This window comes from Panthera onca, chromosome B2 (genome assembly GCF_046562875.1).
Source record: "Panthera onca isolate mPanOnc1 chromosome B2, mPanOnc1 haplotype 2, whole genome shotgun sequence".
NCBI lineage: Eukaryota > Metazoa > Chordata > Mammalia > Carnivora > Felidae > Panthera > Panthera onca.
Window position 1 is genome coordinate 74,872,797 of NC_138343.1, and position 18,720 is coordinate 74,891,516.

The 18,720-nt window shown below is 35.4% G+C and overlaps 1 protein-coding gene across 7 annotated transcripts in view; it reads right to left on the reverse strand.

Annotated features, from left to right (window-relative positions):
• The window catches only part of SNAP91 (synaptosome associated protein 91), a 146,687-nt gene that overhangs the window by 59,387 nt on the left and 68,580 nt on the right, over positions 1-18,720 (reverse strand). For all 7 annotated transcript variants that reach the window (XM_060616069.3, XM_060616071.3, XM_060616075.3 and 4 more), the window contains exons 9-13: positions 18,407-18,448; positions 12,503-12,573; positions 7,282-7,309; positions 3,325-3,434; positions 1,088-1,209 (exon numbers count right to left, since the gene is read on the reverse strand). In XM_060616069.3, coding sequence (XP_060472052.1) covers positions 1,088-1,209; positions 3,325-3,434; positions 7,282-7,309; positions 12,503-12,573; positions 18,407-18,448 — 373 coding nt within the window. The remainder of the gene's footprint in view (positions 1-1,087; positions 1,210-3,324; positions 3,435-7,281; positions 7,310-12,502; positions 12,574-18,406; positions 18,449-18,720) is intronic.

Below are 18,720 nucleotides of genomic sequence, written 5' to 3' on the forward strand. Positions count from 1 at the left end.
AGGCTCCAGTGGGGTTTTGCAACCTCCTACCTGGATCCCGAAGCTCCCACAAAGGCATTTTGTTCATGGATGGTTGCCAAATTACTTTTTCGGTGTGTGGGGAGCTATGATGGGGCACCTCCTGTTACACTACATTACTTATGTTATTCCCTCTGTGTTGTTCCTATAGTTGTACGAATCACTTTTAAACTTAAAAAAATTATTTTGATAGTTTGGTGCAATAGTGCAAGGTATTCAAAACCAACTCTGTGCAGCACTAAGAATTATGCAGTAATTAACTTATTTTTCATTATTTAATTTGCTATTTAATCAAATACTTACAAAAGTTTAATTTTTCTACAATCCACGAATAAAATGGGAATCAAGCACTTAGGTGAATTTCTTCTCCGTTAGTTTAGCATGGATCTTTTCTGGCACAAACAAGAATCTATCTATCCCAGATTTCAACTGGCTGAAGTCAAATCCACTATGAATTAAAACCAATGTGGGTATAAAAGTAATCCAGGAAGGAGGTTACACCTGAACAAATTAAATTACAAGTGCTGTTCATGGGAATACCTAATTCTCTAATGCCTGAATTTCTAGAAAACAATTATTAAAAATAATTAGAATTTTATTTTATTTTTAAAGTTTATTTACTTATTTGTGAGAGTGTGAGCAGGGAAGGGGAAGATAGAAAGTGAGAGAGAGAATCCTAAGCAGGTTCTACAGTGTCAGTGCAGAGCCCAACATGGGACTCAAACCCACAAACCATGAGATCATGACCTGAGCCGAAACCAAGAGTCAGATACTTAACTGACTGAGCCAGCTGGTGCCCCCCAAAATAATCAGAGGTTTAGAATAGCAAAGAAAAATACTGCCTTTTTCCAACTCTTAAAATAAAAACCACAGGACTACCTGAACATTTTAACTGTACTATAGGTACTTTTTCTGTCTCTCTCAATATATACTTAAATCGATAGATGCCATTCTTGGCATTTTCTAAGTTCCTAGCAACATTTTGGGTAACTAAAGGTAAGTATAACAGTAACAGCCTGAGTAAAAACAACTAAACAGAAAGACGACACGGCTGTCTGGTTTCACTCACCTCCCCACGCAGTGGCTCCTCCAGACGGTGGTGCTGGTGCTGGTGCCGTGGCTGCTGCTGCTGCCCCTCCGGAAGGAAAGTCTGGCTGGAGGTCCAGAAGATCACTAGATGGTTTAGAAGTGCTGAAAGGAGAACGCAACTTGAACATCAGATTTTAAAATTTTATAATGTGAAGATGCTTTTAAATACTGATGCAGAAACCATGAAAGATTTTGGATATTTTAAATCCAGTAACAGAAGAGTATTTTGGAAAGTACAGCACATGTTCTTCAATACCAAGGCTTGGTAAACTAGTTTGAAAAGGACCAGAAGCTGAAGTTTTTTAGGTTTGTGAGCTAGATGGTCTATCCCTATGCCATTCTGACAGTGTAGCATGAAATAAGACACAGACAATACATAAACAAATGAATGTGCCTTTGTTCCAATAAAACTTCATTTATAAAAACAGCGGGCTAGATTTCACCCACAGGACATAGTTTGCCAACTCTTGTTTTATATGCAATAACACAGGTAAACCAAACCTCAGTCAATGGGTCACTCAACAAATCATAAAGCAGAAATTAAAGGAGAAACCTAAATGCCTCAAATTAAGGGGGAATTTTATTAAATATGTTAATGTCCACGGGGTAGCATGTGAAGTGCTGGTTATGAGTGTGATAAAAGGAAGTGTACTCCAAATATTAAAGGTATTAGAGTAAGAATCATGAATCATTTTTCCTTTTCTCTATTTTCTAAATTGTTTTATATGGAAAAAAATTTTGTCTTAAGAATTTAGAAAGCAAAGAATATTAAAATGAATTACTAACAATAAAATAAATGAAATGAAATAAAATAAAATAAAAATAATACCTTTTTCTAAGTTAAACTACAACATATCAAGTTTGCCTATAAGAAGCCTCATCTAAAATTTACTTCTGTATTTTTTATTCTCATTCGGTTGGCACTGTGCTTTACAAAGCTCCTCCATCTGTAGAAGTTCCAAGGAGGAGCCTAGAGCTTTGCTATTCAAAGTGTGGTCTTTAAGCCAGTAACATCATGAGACACTGTTAGAAGCATAAAGTCTTAGTCTCACCTCTTACCTGCTATATCAGAATCTTCATTTTAACATGGTCCCAGGTGTTTCATTCGGGTTTGAAACCCACTGCTCTAGAGGTTACCAGACCAGGTACCAATCCACCAGGGTGCCAGATTCCCCACCCTTCCTCATAAATAGCAGTTCCCTCTTTATCTTTTTCACATACTAGATTTTCAAGTGATATTCTTTAGAAGACAGGATTCCTCGACATATTTTTTTTTCTCAAAGCACATGAAACGTGCCTAATTTTGATATTCACTTCATAAATATAACTGGTCTAAGAGCCAGGATAGGGAAACATATTTATCATTAAGACCTGAACCAAAGCTTTTATAAGAAGCAATTTATCTTAGTACAGATGCAAAAAGGACTTGGTTTTACCAAGTCTGAGTCTGTGATTATAAAAAGCAGAACTAAGCAAGCAGGGGGTAACACACATAGTTAACATGGGTACCTTATGTGGGTTTATTGCTTAGTTCAAAATTCAGGTCTCCAAATATAGGGCATCCATAATAAGTCACAGATACTATCAATCCTCTCAAGGCAACAACCAAACAAAGGTGACCTAAAATTATGATTTGAGGAGGCCTCTTTGAGCTGGGGCTTCATTGTAAGCAGCCCTGAGATTTGTACACAGTGCACAGTCATCCCCACTTTTCTCACTACTGTTAGGACATTTAGGTGCTATAAAAGCTGATTAGGAAGATCCTGATGGTCTCTTCCTACCACCAGTGTCTGAGTTCCTCATAAGTACCAGCTAACTGGCCCACACTTGCAAGGTTTTGTTTTGTTTTGTTTTGTTTTGTTTTGTTTTAAAGCACCTTAAGACACCCTTTAAATTTCACACAAGATGAGGCTAATTTCAGAAAGCATTTTCCGTATCATTTAAGTGTGTGTACCATTATTCTACCTCTTTTCCTAAATGTATGAGCAAGAAGATGATTTCCACAGCTTAGGTCTCTCTGATGCTTTCAGAGTCTAGGCCTAGGGAAGTGACTAAAATGTCAAAGGACTTATTTTGTGAACCTAAAAATAGCCCAAACTATCATGTTACTAGGACTAGATTTCATTTTGCGAAAACATGGCGGTTCAGCACACAAAAATAAAACAAAAACCTAATGAAAATATTAATAAACACTTCACTACATGCTCATTAACTAACCTGACGGGGACAGCCGCAGATGCAGTTGCAAATAAATCAACTGGTGGGGATGTATCGATCGTTTTAGCTGGTGTAGAATTGGGAGACGTAACGGTTGTGGCTGGAGAAGACTGAAAGTGAAGATGCACAACAGACTCTAGTCAAATGAGAATCTAAAGGACACAGAGCAACAGGACTTCAACTCTGCAGACCTATGACATTCACGGCAATTTTTGGGTAATGCCCTGTGGGAGGGAAAAACTCAAGAAAATTTGAAACTGAGAATTATAATAAGCAATCAATATTGGATAAAACAGGTTTCAAATTTTAAAAGTTAAATGTAGTTTATATAAAATTATGTTGAAAATATTTGGCTTAATATTGCAATGACTTCTAGTCATGTATTTAAAATCAAGGCTAAATGATATTTCCTAAACATAAAATTAGCAGGAAAGATCTCACTAGCTGCTAAAAGTGAAAAAAAATTATCAATTGTAATAATTGCTATAAAACCAAGCCCATTCTTTTTCCTTCACATCTTAATCAGACTTCATATAAAGTCTTCTCAGATGCCTTTAAATTCTAGAAATCTAACTTTCAAAATAATTCACAGATGGCAAAGAACAATTCATAAACAAGATTCAAGCCACTGACAGCTTAAGGGTGTCTTGACTATATCCAGTCCCTAATGTGACAAAGATAAAACTAAAAAAGTAAAATACAACCTAACACTTACTGTCCTGGACTGGTTTATTTATTATTTTTAAAATTGTTTATTTATTTAAAAAAATTTTTTTTAATGTTTATTTATTTTTGAGACAGAGGAAGACAGAGCATGAGTGGGGGAGGGGCAGAGAGAGAGGGAGACACAGAATCTGAAACAGGCTCCAGGCTCTGAGCTGTCAGCACAGAGCCTGATGTTGGGCTAGAACCCACGAACCATGAGATCGTGACCTGAGCCGAAGTCGGATGCTTAACTGATTGAGCCACCCAGGCGCCCCTAAAAATGTTTATTTTTGAGAGAGAGGGAGAGTGTGCATTTGCAAGTGGGGGAGGGGCAGAGAGAGGAGAGAAAGAATCCCAAGTAGGCTCCATGCTCACTGTGGAGCCTGAAAGAGGGCTCCATCTCACAACTGTTAGATTGGGACCTGAGCCAAAATCCAGAGTCAGATGCTCAACCTACCGAACCACCCAGGTGCCCTGCACTGGACTTATTTTTTTATTAAATATTTTTTACTTATTTTTGAGAGGGAGGGAGGAAGAGAGAGAGAAAACAAGCAGGGTAGGGGCAAAGAGAGAGGGAGAGACAGAATCTAAGGCAGGCTCCAGGCTCTGAGCTGTCAGCACAGAGCCTGATGCAGGGCTTGAACTCATGAATGGTGAGATCATGACCTGAACCGAAGTCAGACACTCAACCGACTGAGCCACCCAGGTGCCCTGGACTGATTTTTTTTAAAATGTTTTTTAATGTTTATTTATTGTTGAGAGAGAGAGAGAGAGAGAGAGAGAGAGTGAGTGAGCAGGGGAGGGGCACAGAGAGATGGAGACACAGAATCTGAAGCAGGCTCCAGGCTCTGAGCTGTCAGCACAGAGCCTGATGCCGGGCTCGAACCCACAAACTGTGAAATCATGATCTGAGCCAAGGTTGGACACTCAACTGACTGAGCCACCCAGGTGCCCCTCCCTGGACTGATTTTTAAAGAGTTAATAGTCAGTTAATATTAAAAATAAAAAATTTTGTTGAGAATTTTGTTAATTCCATTTCTCTTTATTTGCTATATTTAATTCTCCATGTATCTACAAGGGAAATATTAATAGAACATCTCAAACCAGCCCACCAATACTTACTTCTATAAGTGGAAATGTTATATAATAGCAAGTAAAACACATGAAGACTAAGACCAACCAAGGGCTATCAGATACTGCTGTAAATGGATATCTAATTTCAAATAGACCAAATTTAAAGAAAGCTTTAGGGGCAGTGGGGGCAGGGTGCTCAGTCAGTTGAGTGTCTGACTGCAACTCAGGTCATGGTCTCATTGTTTGTGGGTTTGAACCCCATGTCGGGCTTGCTGCTGTCAGCACAGAACCCACTTCAGATCATCTGTCCCCCCTCTCTCTGCTCCTCTCTAGCTTGCTTGCTCTGTCTCTCAAAAATAAACATTTAAAAAAAAATTTTAAAAAGAAAGCTTTAATAAGAATAAATTTTTAGAAAAAGGACTGAGGAGATAATGTTTAGGGGTTTTAGACTTAAACAGTATTTGTCTGATACTATCTGTCCATGAATCAAGAAGTCACAATTCAATAGCTACACAAGTGCTAAGCATTCAGCAGTCAAGAAAGACAAACACACGAGTATGGATATTGTTGCTCAGAAAAGGTTAACTCAAGCCTTTCTCTGCACCAAAAATTAAAAGTTTTCAAATGGAACATGAAATATTATCAAGGGAATATAAAGGAATAACACAATTTAATTTGTAGGTCATCCATTGTGGATACTGACAACTCCTCTAAAAGAAATTAGTGTTTTTTAAACCAATACATGCAAATAAGTTTGGAAAGTGATGTTTATGAAAATACCACTGAGAACTTAATGATGACAATGACTCTACCAACATAAATGCAGAAATGAAGGTCTTCAAAGACCCATTAAAAACTGCCTTGTAACTATAAGCTCTGAAGAAATGAGAGAGCTAGGGAAACAGAACCAGAATAATCCTGTTATTACAAAAAGAAAATACCAATTAAATTTCATTTGGCCAAAATGTGGAGACATCATCCCAAATGATGCCATAATTTTTACCACACTCTACTCTGCAGTCATACATTGTGACTTTTCACATAGACATAATGATTTTAAACCTGGTTGTATAACACAATCACCAGGGATCCTTTTGTTTGAGCTGCCTGAGGGAATCTTAGGCAGCCAGCCCGGTACTGACACAGTACAGGGTGTATGGGAACTACCACTGCAGTCATAATGATATCCTTCATGTCTGTAATAACAGCAATCACATAATGGAAATCTGTCATAGATGAAAGAGTACATTTATTACATTTTTTTCCCGAAAAGTACAATGGCAGCTGTGAACTAGGGGAAAAAAATACTATTGTCATTGATAATCCCAATCGTGTCCTCCAATATACCAAAAAAGAGGGAGGTGAAAGAATTATTAAAATTATTATAGTAGACTGCCTAAAAAGCATGCTTGCAGAAAGACACCCAACTACAATTGACTTTTTAAACCAAACACGTATAAAATCATGTGCTTTATTTATCTCACAGGGCTGTGATGCAGAGCATGCATGTGCTTTGTAACTAGTAAAATGTTACATTTATTTTCAGTTGAAATACAGAAGTATGAAAATTTATCCTACTTAAAAAAAAAAAAAAAAACCTAGTCCTAATAGGACCCATGAGGACAGGTACCTGTTTGACTTTCTCCTTTCACTTCTTTCAGTATGTATATATTCAAAACTGGAATTTCCGGATCATGGTGATTTTATTTTTTGGTTTTTGATGAAAGGAACATGTACATACAACAGCCAAAAAATGGAGGCAACCCAAGTGACCGCTGACGGATGGATGAAGAAAATGTGGTATACACATAGAGCGGAATGTTACTCAGACTTAAAATGGAAGGAAATTCTGACATATGCTACAGCATAAATAAATTCCCCAAGATATTATGCTAAGGAAAATAAGTCAGTCAAAAAAAGTCAGACACTGGATAAGTCCACTTATTTGAGGTACCTAGAGTAGTCAAATTCACAGAGACAGAAAGTAGAACGGGGGTTGCCTGGGGCTGAGGAAAAGGATGTAGAATTAGTGTTGAAAGTGTAGCTTCAGTTTGGATGAAAAAAGTTCTGGAAACGGGATGACAGCGACAGTTGCACAACAAAGTGAATGTTAATACCAGTGAACTGTACAGTCAAAAATTGCTAAAATGGTCAAAACAAAAGAAAGAGCAAACTTACCTTACTTAATGGAGAGGGAGCACCAGATCTAAAAGGCAACCAAAAAAAACCCTGAATATACATGAATAAATTTGTAGAAGCAATTAAGTTCGGTAACGCTTGGTCAAGTACTAACTCGTTTATATGCAGATGTTTTAGTAATGGACAAACTATTTTTTAAAAAATAATTTTTCTTTCATTCAATTATGACATCCTCTTTCAATATTTTCCACCCACTCAATTTCTAGTACTAGAGATTCTTAAACTTAAGTTTTTTTGTGTGTATCTCTAGCAACTTGAGTTGATCATTATTGCCTGTGTCCATCAAAAATAAAACTGGAATTTTAAAAATGTTGCCAAGACTTGGGGAATATAGTGCTTTACAGAATTAAAAAAAAAAAAAAAACCCCTCTGGTGTACTATTTTAAAAAGTTAGAAAACTCATTGAGGTACACTGTGATTCATTTAATCACAATTGTGATGCATAAAAGTAACACTAGACTTTAAAAAAATCCCTATGAGCCCTGTGTCTGAAATGTGTCTCAACTTCCACATGGTATACTCCTGAAGTTTGTTTTGTTCACAGCTCTAGTGAAAACGATCTATGGAAAGTATTCCCATTATCGTGTTCAAAGTGGTGGGAGCTTGAAAAAGAACAGTAACCTCAATGCTTGTTTCTAAAGGAGTGAGAAAATTAGAAAGCAGTAAAAAATTTTTTTAGTGAGATTACTGCTAGCACTATTATACATGATCTCTATCAAAGTGCTTCAGAAACAGCTGCCTCTAACAGTTTACTGTTTACCAACCCAAGTCGGTGGAAAATAAATTAATAATAAAACAAAGTGAAGAAAAAACATATTTCAATAGGAAGCCTAGTGTCAGAGTCGTTCAGGATGGCAGGGTGGCTTTCTACTCATCTACAGAGGAAATATCACAAGTAGCACTAGCAACACAAAATTAGCAGAGATTTAATAACTGAAATTTTGTACAGTATCATGAATTTTTGTTTTATTGAATGCAGCAAAAGAAATGTATTATTATATGTCACATTAATAACTTTGATATTCAACTTTATTTGCAAATACCTGCTATTTAAAGATTATCATGCTCAAACCTAAGTACAAATACCATAAATCGCAAAAGAATCAGGTTGCCAAGCTCCTCCATGAGCACCATTACTAAATGACACTTCTAATTAGCCCATGGATTAAGCAAATAAATAAAAGCTCCTGTCTCTGTCCAGCCATCACCCCACTTACCACACTGTACCTTATTTGTCTGTTTAGTTATCTGTCTTTTCCACTAGATGCTAAATTCTCTGAAGGAAGGGAATCCATCTCATTGCTTTATATCCCCAGCACTTTACACAACACCTGGCACTTTGCAGGCACTGATATTTCTCTATCATTTGAATTTTAAAATAAGAATACATTCATGTACTCCTTTAAAAAAATTAACTAAGAGTCTTAAAATTATTATGTGTGAAACTAAACTGTCAGGAAATGTGACGTCTCTTTGTATGGACCATACTTAGCCTTTGCCATGATTTCATACAAGAGGTCAGAAACAGAGGTGTGCTCCCATTGGGCCATAGCTTTAAAAAGCATCATTAATTACTGATTAAAATCCCAGGGCTTCAAGGCTCAGCGAAGCAAATAACTTGCCCAAGCCTCACCATTCTTTAATGGTGGATTTAAGACTCCAGTCCAAGTCTGTCTGATGCCCCAGCCTGTGCTCGTTTCACATTCCAGCCTGTCTTGACAAAAACACACGTAGGCCCAGCACGTGTGTTCCTCTCTTACACAACATACAAACTGCTTCCTTTCACCGGTTTCTTGATTGACTTAATACCCTACCATTGGTCATTTGTCCTTTATAAAAGAAAATGCTACAATCTTTTATATAATGACATTTGCTAAAAGCCAATATTCATTTTAATAATTTTAATGAGAGAAATCTAGTACATAGTGAACTGTGTTGGGAAGAATAAAGCACGATTATAACTTTAGAAGAGAATGAATGACCCATATAGTCCTTTCCTAAATTCTGTGAAATGCTACAGACAAATCCATGGGTTTTTATGACGAACATAGAAAATGCCAAGGTTTACTTCCAAGATGTTAATAGTCAGCCATCAAATGAGGACATTTTGTTATGTTTTATTCACAATAATAATCTCTACATAATTTTGGTTATAGATGGTAGACAGAGACAAAAAAAAACAAAACAGATGTGAAAAACCTATCTACGTCTTCTAAACAATTTTAATTACAACAGACTTCTCAGGTTTCCTGTACCCTCAACACTTAGTAAACCCACATATAAAATAAAATCAATTTCTCTTTTGTTCTATGGAATCACAGAAACATAAAATATACAAATATATCACACAGTACTATATAAGACTTCAAAAATAAGTATCAGTGGATAAAAGCCATTAAATATAAAGAGCATACATATTTTTATGGTAGACATTTAAAAATGTGGCATTGTATGCATTTCCTTGACTCAGAGATTAGAATAATTTTATACTGCTATTGAAAGACAAACAACTTTAATTTTCTCTATAATACTGTCTTTTGGCATTCCTGCCATATGCCATGGGAAAATCTTTTGTTTACTAATCAAATAAAAAAAAAAAAACCTTTATTTACAAAATCTAAGAGTAATACACCTAAGAGAGACTGGTAATCTTGATCTGAGAAGACCAAAATAAAGCAAAACCATTTATGCCAGTCACCTTGGGAGACAAGTAAAAAAGTATGATGAAAAAACACAGATGTGTAAAATTGACAGAAATCAGTTTTAAATAAATGTTCTAAATACCAAATGTGGAGTCTTAAGAGTGCTTTTTGCATTCTCAGTAATAACCAAATGCAAAAAAGCCACTCAATGTAGTACTCACCCTTCACTTAAGTTCCCAGGTAAGCACAAACATACAAAGAAGAAAACAGTTAACTACTATAGTTCATTTATTTTAAAAATAGGGAATAAGCAAAAGACAAGTTCATATTCAGTCTCTCAGCCAATTCAGAAAAGAAATATGACAAGCATAAAATGATTTTTAAAGGAGAGAGAAACATTATGCTCAGCCAAAGGTAATTCAAAACAGAAGATCACTGAAATTCTATTTCCCTGCTCTTAGAAATGTGACTATGTGTACATAGCTAAGTTTTCCAAAAATAGTTTGCAGCAGCCACAAGGGGGCGAATTTAGACTTGAAGTTGGGGCTAATAAAATTCACCCTATAGGCTGCTTTTCTGTTGACTGCAGCATTGGCAGATTTAACAAGGGGAAAGTGTGGTTCTGTGCAGGGTGTGGGGGACCCTGAGGAGGGTAAGAGTACAGACCAGCTGACTTTTCACCAATACGTATCAGGCATTGCCCAAGGGAGAGGCTTTAAGTCCAGGGGATGTGCATATTTCCTTAGTTGGAGGTCCTTCTATCAAAGGAGCAGGGACATTTGTTAGGCTTCATGCCTCCTTTTGCTCGAATCCTATACAACTCCTTTGGCTTCTTAGATACTCTAATACTGGGTGGCCCCAGCAATAACTGGAAGTGGTCATCTAACATACTCCCATGTCACTTAATGTACTCTCATGTCTTTTAGTTGACATCAATTTATCCACAAAATTCTGATCATCCATGGCCACGATGAAGCAGGGGCAGACCTTGTACTGTGGTGATAACCTTGACAGAGCCCCTGAGAAGTCCTGCCATGCATCATACCCAACAGCTCTGCCATAACTGCCTGAGAGATTCCTACACTACTGTTTATCATTGAAAATTTAAAATATGCAACGATCTTTATAGTAAGTTGGAAAGGATGATAGAAATGACACTTAGCTAATGAAACAACAAGCAAAAAGTAACACTGAGACATGAATCTAGATTCTGGGCAAATGCCGAGAGAGAAGAAAGCAGAAAGAGGTTGCATTTTGATAACTATATCATAGGCAAAATCCATCATCAGCATACAGCCCTGCAATGATCACTTCATAGGTCATCTCTGTTAACTTCTGCTGTCAATCTAAATGAAATAAACAAAAAGCTGGGACCAACAAAGACAGATTTCAAGCTGACTCTGTAGAGAGAATAGGTGGAGATAATGAGGTATAAAACAGTCCCTGAACTTTAGATTCAGAAAATCTATTTAAACCACATATGTGGGAATAAAATGGCCACAACACAGAGTAGTGCATGATTAAGGAAGGCTTAATGAGGTAGCCTTCCCAGGATGGGTAAGATTTACACACACGGAGACAAGGAAGGTCGGTATCCAAGACTAGCAGAACTGTAATTTGAGCAAGGCACAAAGACTGAAAAGCACAGGGTCTGGTGAATAGACCAGTTTGATACTTGCTAGAGAGAAGAGAAAAAAAATTGGAACTTGGACATTTTTGCACGCAATGAGTAAAAATAGTGAAAAATGTATGTGCCCAAACACAAAGATAATGAAAATCCAGTAAAATCGGACTTATTGCTGATTGCTATTCTTTGTATGAAAAAGATGTCTGAGCAAAATGTCAGCAGTATGCCATGCTGAATGGTTCAAGTAAGGAGAGTCTAAAATGCAGAAAACTGGGGCGCCTGGGTGGCGCAGTCGGTTAAGCGTCCGACTTCAGCCAGGTCACGATCTCGCGGTCCGTGAGTTCGAGCCCCGCGTCAGGCTCTGGGCTGATGGCTCGGAGCCTGGAGCCTGTTTCCGATTCTGTGTCTCCCTCTCTCTCTGCCCCTCCCCCGTTCATGCTCTGTCTCTCTCTGTCCCAAAAATAAATAAAAAACGTTGAAAAAAATTAAAAATAAAATGCAGAAAACTATACTTGAGGGCTTTGCTTTCTTTCACAACAGGGTTGGCAGTGTAAAAGAATGTTCAAGGCTACCTGTGAAACTGCTTTACTCATATGCCCAATAACAACAGCCTCAATTTTTAAACATGAGCAACTCTTTTTCGGTATATTGTGAATCCCCTCTAAGGGCAGGTATATATGTCAGCAAGTTCAGGCAACCTATGTACAACCTACTAATTTGCTGCATGAGCCTGCAGAAAGAATGCCTATACATGGGGTCACATTGCCACAAGTCAATGGGATGAATGGGGTTTTTGAGGGAACCTAGAAGAATTACAATAAAGCATACTCTAAATCTGTAGTAGTATACATGGTAGCATGATATATCTCATTCTTATAAAGAACGACTGTAGCATTTTTAATCTTATTTAGAATATACAACTAATGCGTACTTGTTTCCGGGTTTCTTTCCTTCTAATGTATTTAGATGCTGTTCAAGGGTCTCCATAAGACTGCTGGGAGCCTACAATAAGAAAGTAAAAATAAATGTCTGCATTGCTTTCTTTCAAAGTAAATACACTGGAACATCACTGTAACTTTGTATGGTGGAGTTCTGTGGGTGGACCCCAATACATATGTGAGATGATTTCATTCCAAGTCTTTTGGCACTTAAATATTTAAATTCCATGGAATCTCAGACAGGCCATCGTACATATACTTACTCCCACTGCATAACAAATAGCACTACAGCATGGTTTCAGTGTAGAGATTACATTGGATAGACTTTTCTATGATACTATTTATATGCAGTAAACTCAAATCAAGTTAACCATATATTTCCATAAGACCACATGAAAAAAGAATAGGTATTTGTATCTAAGTAAGAAATATAAGTGCCCAAACACAAACTTACAGAGGTTTGAAAATACAGTAAACTCTCACTTATCTCTGTTTGACTGACATGTTAGGAAAAATTGCTACTATATTAAGTAAAAGGGGGGGGGGTAAGTGATAGTTGTGGAGAAAAGAATACAACTTTAATAGTCAACAACAATTAAGATTTTCTTATTATTGAGCTACTTAATTTATATACATAATAAATACTTTAGCAAATATGATAATGTTAAACTACTGTGTATTGCCAAATTTAATATATTTAACTCTTTTATTAAAAGGTACCTGAACTGTTTTTATAATAACATTTTAGGCAATACAAAGTGATGGCATTTACTGTATATTAGAAAGAGAAATATGAGGTTCATATATATATTCCACTCCATCTATTCCTCAAACATTAGAAATTTAATGTCATCTTTAAATAATTTTAACCTAAATTAGACCTTAATAGCAGCATAAGCATTCAAAGAACAGCATTCCACGAATGAAATATGTAACTACATTTATAGATACATTAAATTCTAACAGCCTTCAAATTAATATGAAATTGATTTTGAAGACTTTTAATATGCTAACTGCTAAAACAGCTCACAGAATTCAAGGAAATTCCAACAACTGTACATTTTACATTGTACCTATAATGACAAAGTAAAATTCTTATTAAAGTTTTTTAATTTTAAAGGTTCTAGATATCTAATACCATTTTCATTTCACCAATAGATTCATGAGCCATCTTAACAATTATGTGGTTATTCTATATGTAATTGTATGATTATTATATATATAAATTACTAAATGAGCCAAACATGTAAATTTATAAATATAAGTTACTAAGTGAACAAAAATATTAACTTCATCAAAGTGATGGAGGTAGGGTAGAAAGAGTCAGACCTGTGACCATTATCTAAAACATTATGGACTCTAGAAAAGAAAGAGTAATGATTATAGGGGATGTAGTAAATTTAGAAAATTATAAAAATTATGATTTAAAAATATAACTTAGGTGACAGTAGACTTACTCAACAAATTCCAACAAATTGCAAATAAGAGTATATCTCTAAGTTTAAAAAAGGTAAAAATTTAAGATGTAAGGAAAATTTTGCTCTATAGAACAAACACTATATTATAAAGACATGTTCATTTAATAAACAGAATATGCATTGCCTTATTAAAAGGAAAAAAAAATAGAGCCTCACAATTTTTAGGCAAACTAACACCCAATAACTTCAACATTATCATGCTAATTTTCATAATACTTATTATTATAATTGCCATAACAGTGGAACCTAGGAAGCCTGGGAATAGAACTTCAAAATTTTCATATTTCTATTTTTTTTCACTGGGATTGTAGTAAGGAAAAAATACATCAAGCCACAGAACCTCTCCCTGGTTATAAGACATAGGTCTTCTAAATGTTAAATGCCAAGTAAAGAAAATGTGATTCTAAAACGGTTTAAAAAGACAAGTGCTACTTACAGTCACAAAACAGAACAATATGGGATAACAAAGAAAGAGGTGGTGTTTTCACCTATAAACTTCCTTAGTTTCTTAAAAACAAACAAACCAAAAAACCAGAAGACAGTTTGCAATTCCATTCTTTTTGCAAGGTTTTTTCATAATTTAAGGATGAAAAGTTTAAAATAAAGTACCAGTCACAAAAATCGTAATAGTTAAACAATTTTTTACTAAGAGCAGACTACAAAACTGACTTTTGTCTTTAAGGGGAGTTATTTTGTAATGAATTGCAGATACAATTAAATTTGGAGCATTTTATCTTATAGGTTTAAAAATGCTTCATCATTTATAGTTTTTATAAGGACATGTGAAGTGTAATAGAAATACATTCCTCAAGTGTTTTTGGAGGAAAAAACAATTTTGATAGCAATATTCACAAATGTAGCAGTATCAGCTGCCTTAACTCTATCTATGGCATGGAGTAGAACTTGGCATATAGTAGACAAATAAACAAAAACGGTGTCAAATTTCCAAGGAACAAAACTTTGAGAATACCTCTGCTGTTGGAAAAGGAACTTAAAATAACAAACTACAATTAGCAGCTATCTTTAGTTCCTTATTTTTAAAAATGCTGAAGTCAACGGGCCAATCAGGTGGAAAACACCAACCCAAAGACCAGAGTCAGCCTGTGAAAGCTAACAGGTAATAGCAATGTATCACAGTTATCCATTCATCAGTGGGACAGTTGTGTTGTTTTTTTTTTTTTAACTTTTCTTTACCAGCAGTTTTCAGATCAACCAGAATTCCTAATAAGAAAACCTAAGATGTTTTTCATAAACGGAGGTATTTTAAATTTGGAATGCACATACACATATACACACCCCAAATAGGAAATGATATTTTGAAAATCCTTTTCTTGGAACAAATTTAAATCCGACTTGTGAGCCCAGGATCAAAAAGGAAGCATTCATCTACAATTCAGATACTTTAGATTCTAATGCATCATTAAAACCAAACAGGAAAAAAAGCAACCAAAAGATCCTTCAAATTTTTCATCATTAGATCTCAGAAACCATTTGAAAGTGCTAAGAAGCAGTTCTGATACTGTATTATTCTTCTTCTCACCCAATATAGCACTTTTGAATGTTTTGTTAAAAGTTCATTGATGTTCATAAATCATTTAAATGCAGTTCTGATGATATTATATGCACAATTATTTAAAGAGGGCTACAGATGACCACACTGGTATTTATTGTGCATTTTCCAACCAAAATGATGTCCATTAAATTCCTCTGCTCCACCTTGCTGTAAGAATTCTCATCTTTCCAGTTACAAGCAGCCTATTCTTACTCCCAGTCAGTAGGTAGCCTTCTGACCTCCAGCTCCTCCTTAGCCCTCTTCCATGTTGGGTATTTTGGTTCACTGCCACAGCTAGATTCAGTGGCTGTAATGGCCACACAGGAACTGGCAGAGAGAACCTAATCTCAAAGGTGTTAAACTGAGTCCACACAACCTGGTATCTCTGACCCATTTCCAGATTAACCATGGTCTAACACTGTCTAAAAGACTAACCCTAGAATAGTTCACATTCCAGCTCTGCCTGACCATACCATCATAGTGGGTCTAAACTGCCAGATCAGTTAGAAGCCTCCAGTAGACCTATGGAAGGGGTTCTAAATAAGAATTAGGAAGTATATTTAGCTCTGTCACAATCCTAACAGAAATCACAATTAGGTTACTTACTAAGAAATTTCAGAAGCACTCAATACTCTTGTATTGAGATTTAAGTATATGCTGGAGAAATTAACTAGGGAATGCTTAAGTGTGTGTGAAGAAGTAATTTAAGAATAAATGTTAATATGGAAGTTTATGTGGCTCTTAAGGACACTAAAATAGCAGAGGAAAGAATGATACCAGATTCTAATGAATCTCTACCACAGAATACCCAGGGCACAACTTTACCTTCTTTAAGGACTGGATATCTGTTCTCCAAATTAGAGTAACGCAATGTACAACGTTAAACAATATGTCTCTGGACTTTTTGAGAGGAGATTATATAAGTGATAATGAATACTATAGTAACATTAAAAATTAAACCCAAGTATGTGAATCCTTCTTTCAATGATACCTACAATTTTCTAATTTTAAAAACAAAAAGGTATTTAAGCATTCTTTTAAACTTTGTCTCTTTCAAACACTGTACGAACTGAGACAAATGAGGGTCTATTTTCTTAACTGAGAGCCTCCCTGATATGATAGTTTTACTTTTATTCCACAGTGAGAGCGGTCTATACAGTTTAAATAAAGGTGATTTACTATCTCTAAAAGCTATTCATTGAGCAAAACATTTTAATATCTACCTTTTTTAGGTTAATATGTATTATTTATCTGGGCTATTTTACCAAACTACAATGTAAATGTTTATTATCATTAAATAATTTAAAATGAAAGCATACTGATTATCTTCACTTTTTATTACAGCGTTATTAAATTCATGCGTCCATATCTAATAAAAAATTTTTAATGGTACTTTACATACTTAATATCTAAACCATATCCAAAATGATACTAATATCTTATTCAGGTACATATCTGATCAAAGAACACTATCTTCTCATAATAGCAAAAATATATTAATATTCTGTCTACTAGAAGCAGTGATCTCCCAACTTTTAAGGCAAAAAGTACAATGCCATCATGTTTGAATTGTTCTCAAAATTTTACTTATGAAAGATTATTGGTATTTAGTTGGTATATTAATAACATAAATACAGAGACTATTACTTTGGGGTTCTCTAATTTTTAATAAAAATTTAAGGTTAGGGGCGCCTGGGTGGCGCAGTCGGTTAAGCGTCCGACTTCAGCCAGGTCACGATCTCGCGGTCCGTGAGTTCGAGCCCCGCGTCAGGCTCTGGGCTGATGGCTCGGAGCCTGGAGCCTGTTTCCGATTCTGTGTCTCCCTCTCTCTCTCTGCCCCTCCCCCGTTCATGCTCTGTCTCTCTCTGTCCCAAAAATAAATAAAAAACGTTGAAAAAAAAATTTAAAAAAAAAAAAAAAATTAAGGTTAAAATTATTTTAAATCTAAAAACATTGCAAGGGATTATAGTCTATTATATACATTTTGACATTATTAAAAACTGGGTATTTTTCATTACGAACATTTCCTTCTATTACAATTAGTTTTTATTTACGAAGACAGGAAACTCATACATTCATTGGTGGTATGCAAGGAGCTCTATATTCTCTCTTATCATCTCACTGTCTCTAGTTAAAGGACATGTTTGGGATAGAATTTACCATAACAGAGTAAAGAGTTGATTAAATAAAAACAGTTCCTGCCAATTATGAGAAAAGTCACAAAGTAATTCTGCACACGTGAATGGTCTTGATTCTACATATTAGGAACCCTACAGTGTGCCCTCTTGACACATAAAAAGATTGATAAGATAGCACCACTATTGTTTTTGCTTACTAGATGGTCCCTCGAAAAATCACTTATCTACCACTAGCATTTTTTTTTTTAAAGGTTCTTTTACAGAATTTCTTCCACTTCACAGGGGAGTCAAGAATCAGTGCATACCTGGGAAATGTTAAAAACTAGGAGAATAGCAGAAAAAACATTCCTAATGTTCTGACTACATGCCTACCAATAGTCACTGTTCATAAAGCATTTTTCAAACATTATTCAAGGTTTCATTTTGAATCAAGTTCAAGAATGAAAACACAGTCTCAATAAGTAAATTCAGTTGCCTTTAAAGAAGAAACTGTGTTAAATGGGCAGGAAAATCTTCACATTATCTCCAGAAATATATTCAATAGCTAGAAAAAATAAGCAAGCCAAAATAATTTCCAAGAAAGTTGGCTGACTTAAATTCAAAATGCATTAAATGCTTACAAGACTATGCCCTAGGTAATTTATGGCAAACCACTATGGTGGTTTAGTAAAGTACCACTATAGGGGTATAGTAAAGTATACTATACTTTTTATTCAGAGAATCACTTACCTGTGTGAGGTCAGGAATGTCACCTTTATCAATGCCAACTTGCTGCAGATTAAAAAAAATAAGTTACTTAATGGGAATTTTAAAAATTAATTTCTTTGCATTTAACAGATTACCCACAGGATTAGTTAAGTACGGCTCAATCCTGGTATAAAAGAATTGTCAATCTCACTTTGAAAATATGCTTTGTGTAGTTTTCTACTCAATATAACAGAGCAATGATTTTGTTAATGTAGTTAGATATAACAAATGCACAGAATTTTACTGGAACCCAAAAAAAGACTTAAGAAATTGAAATATAAAATGTAAAGGTTTCC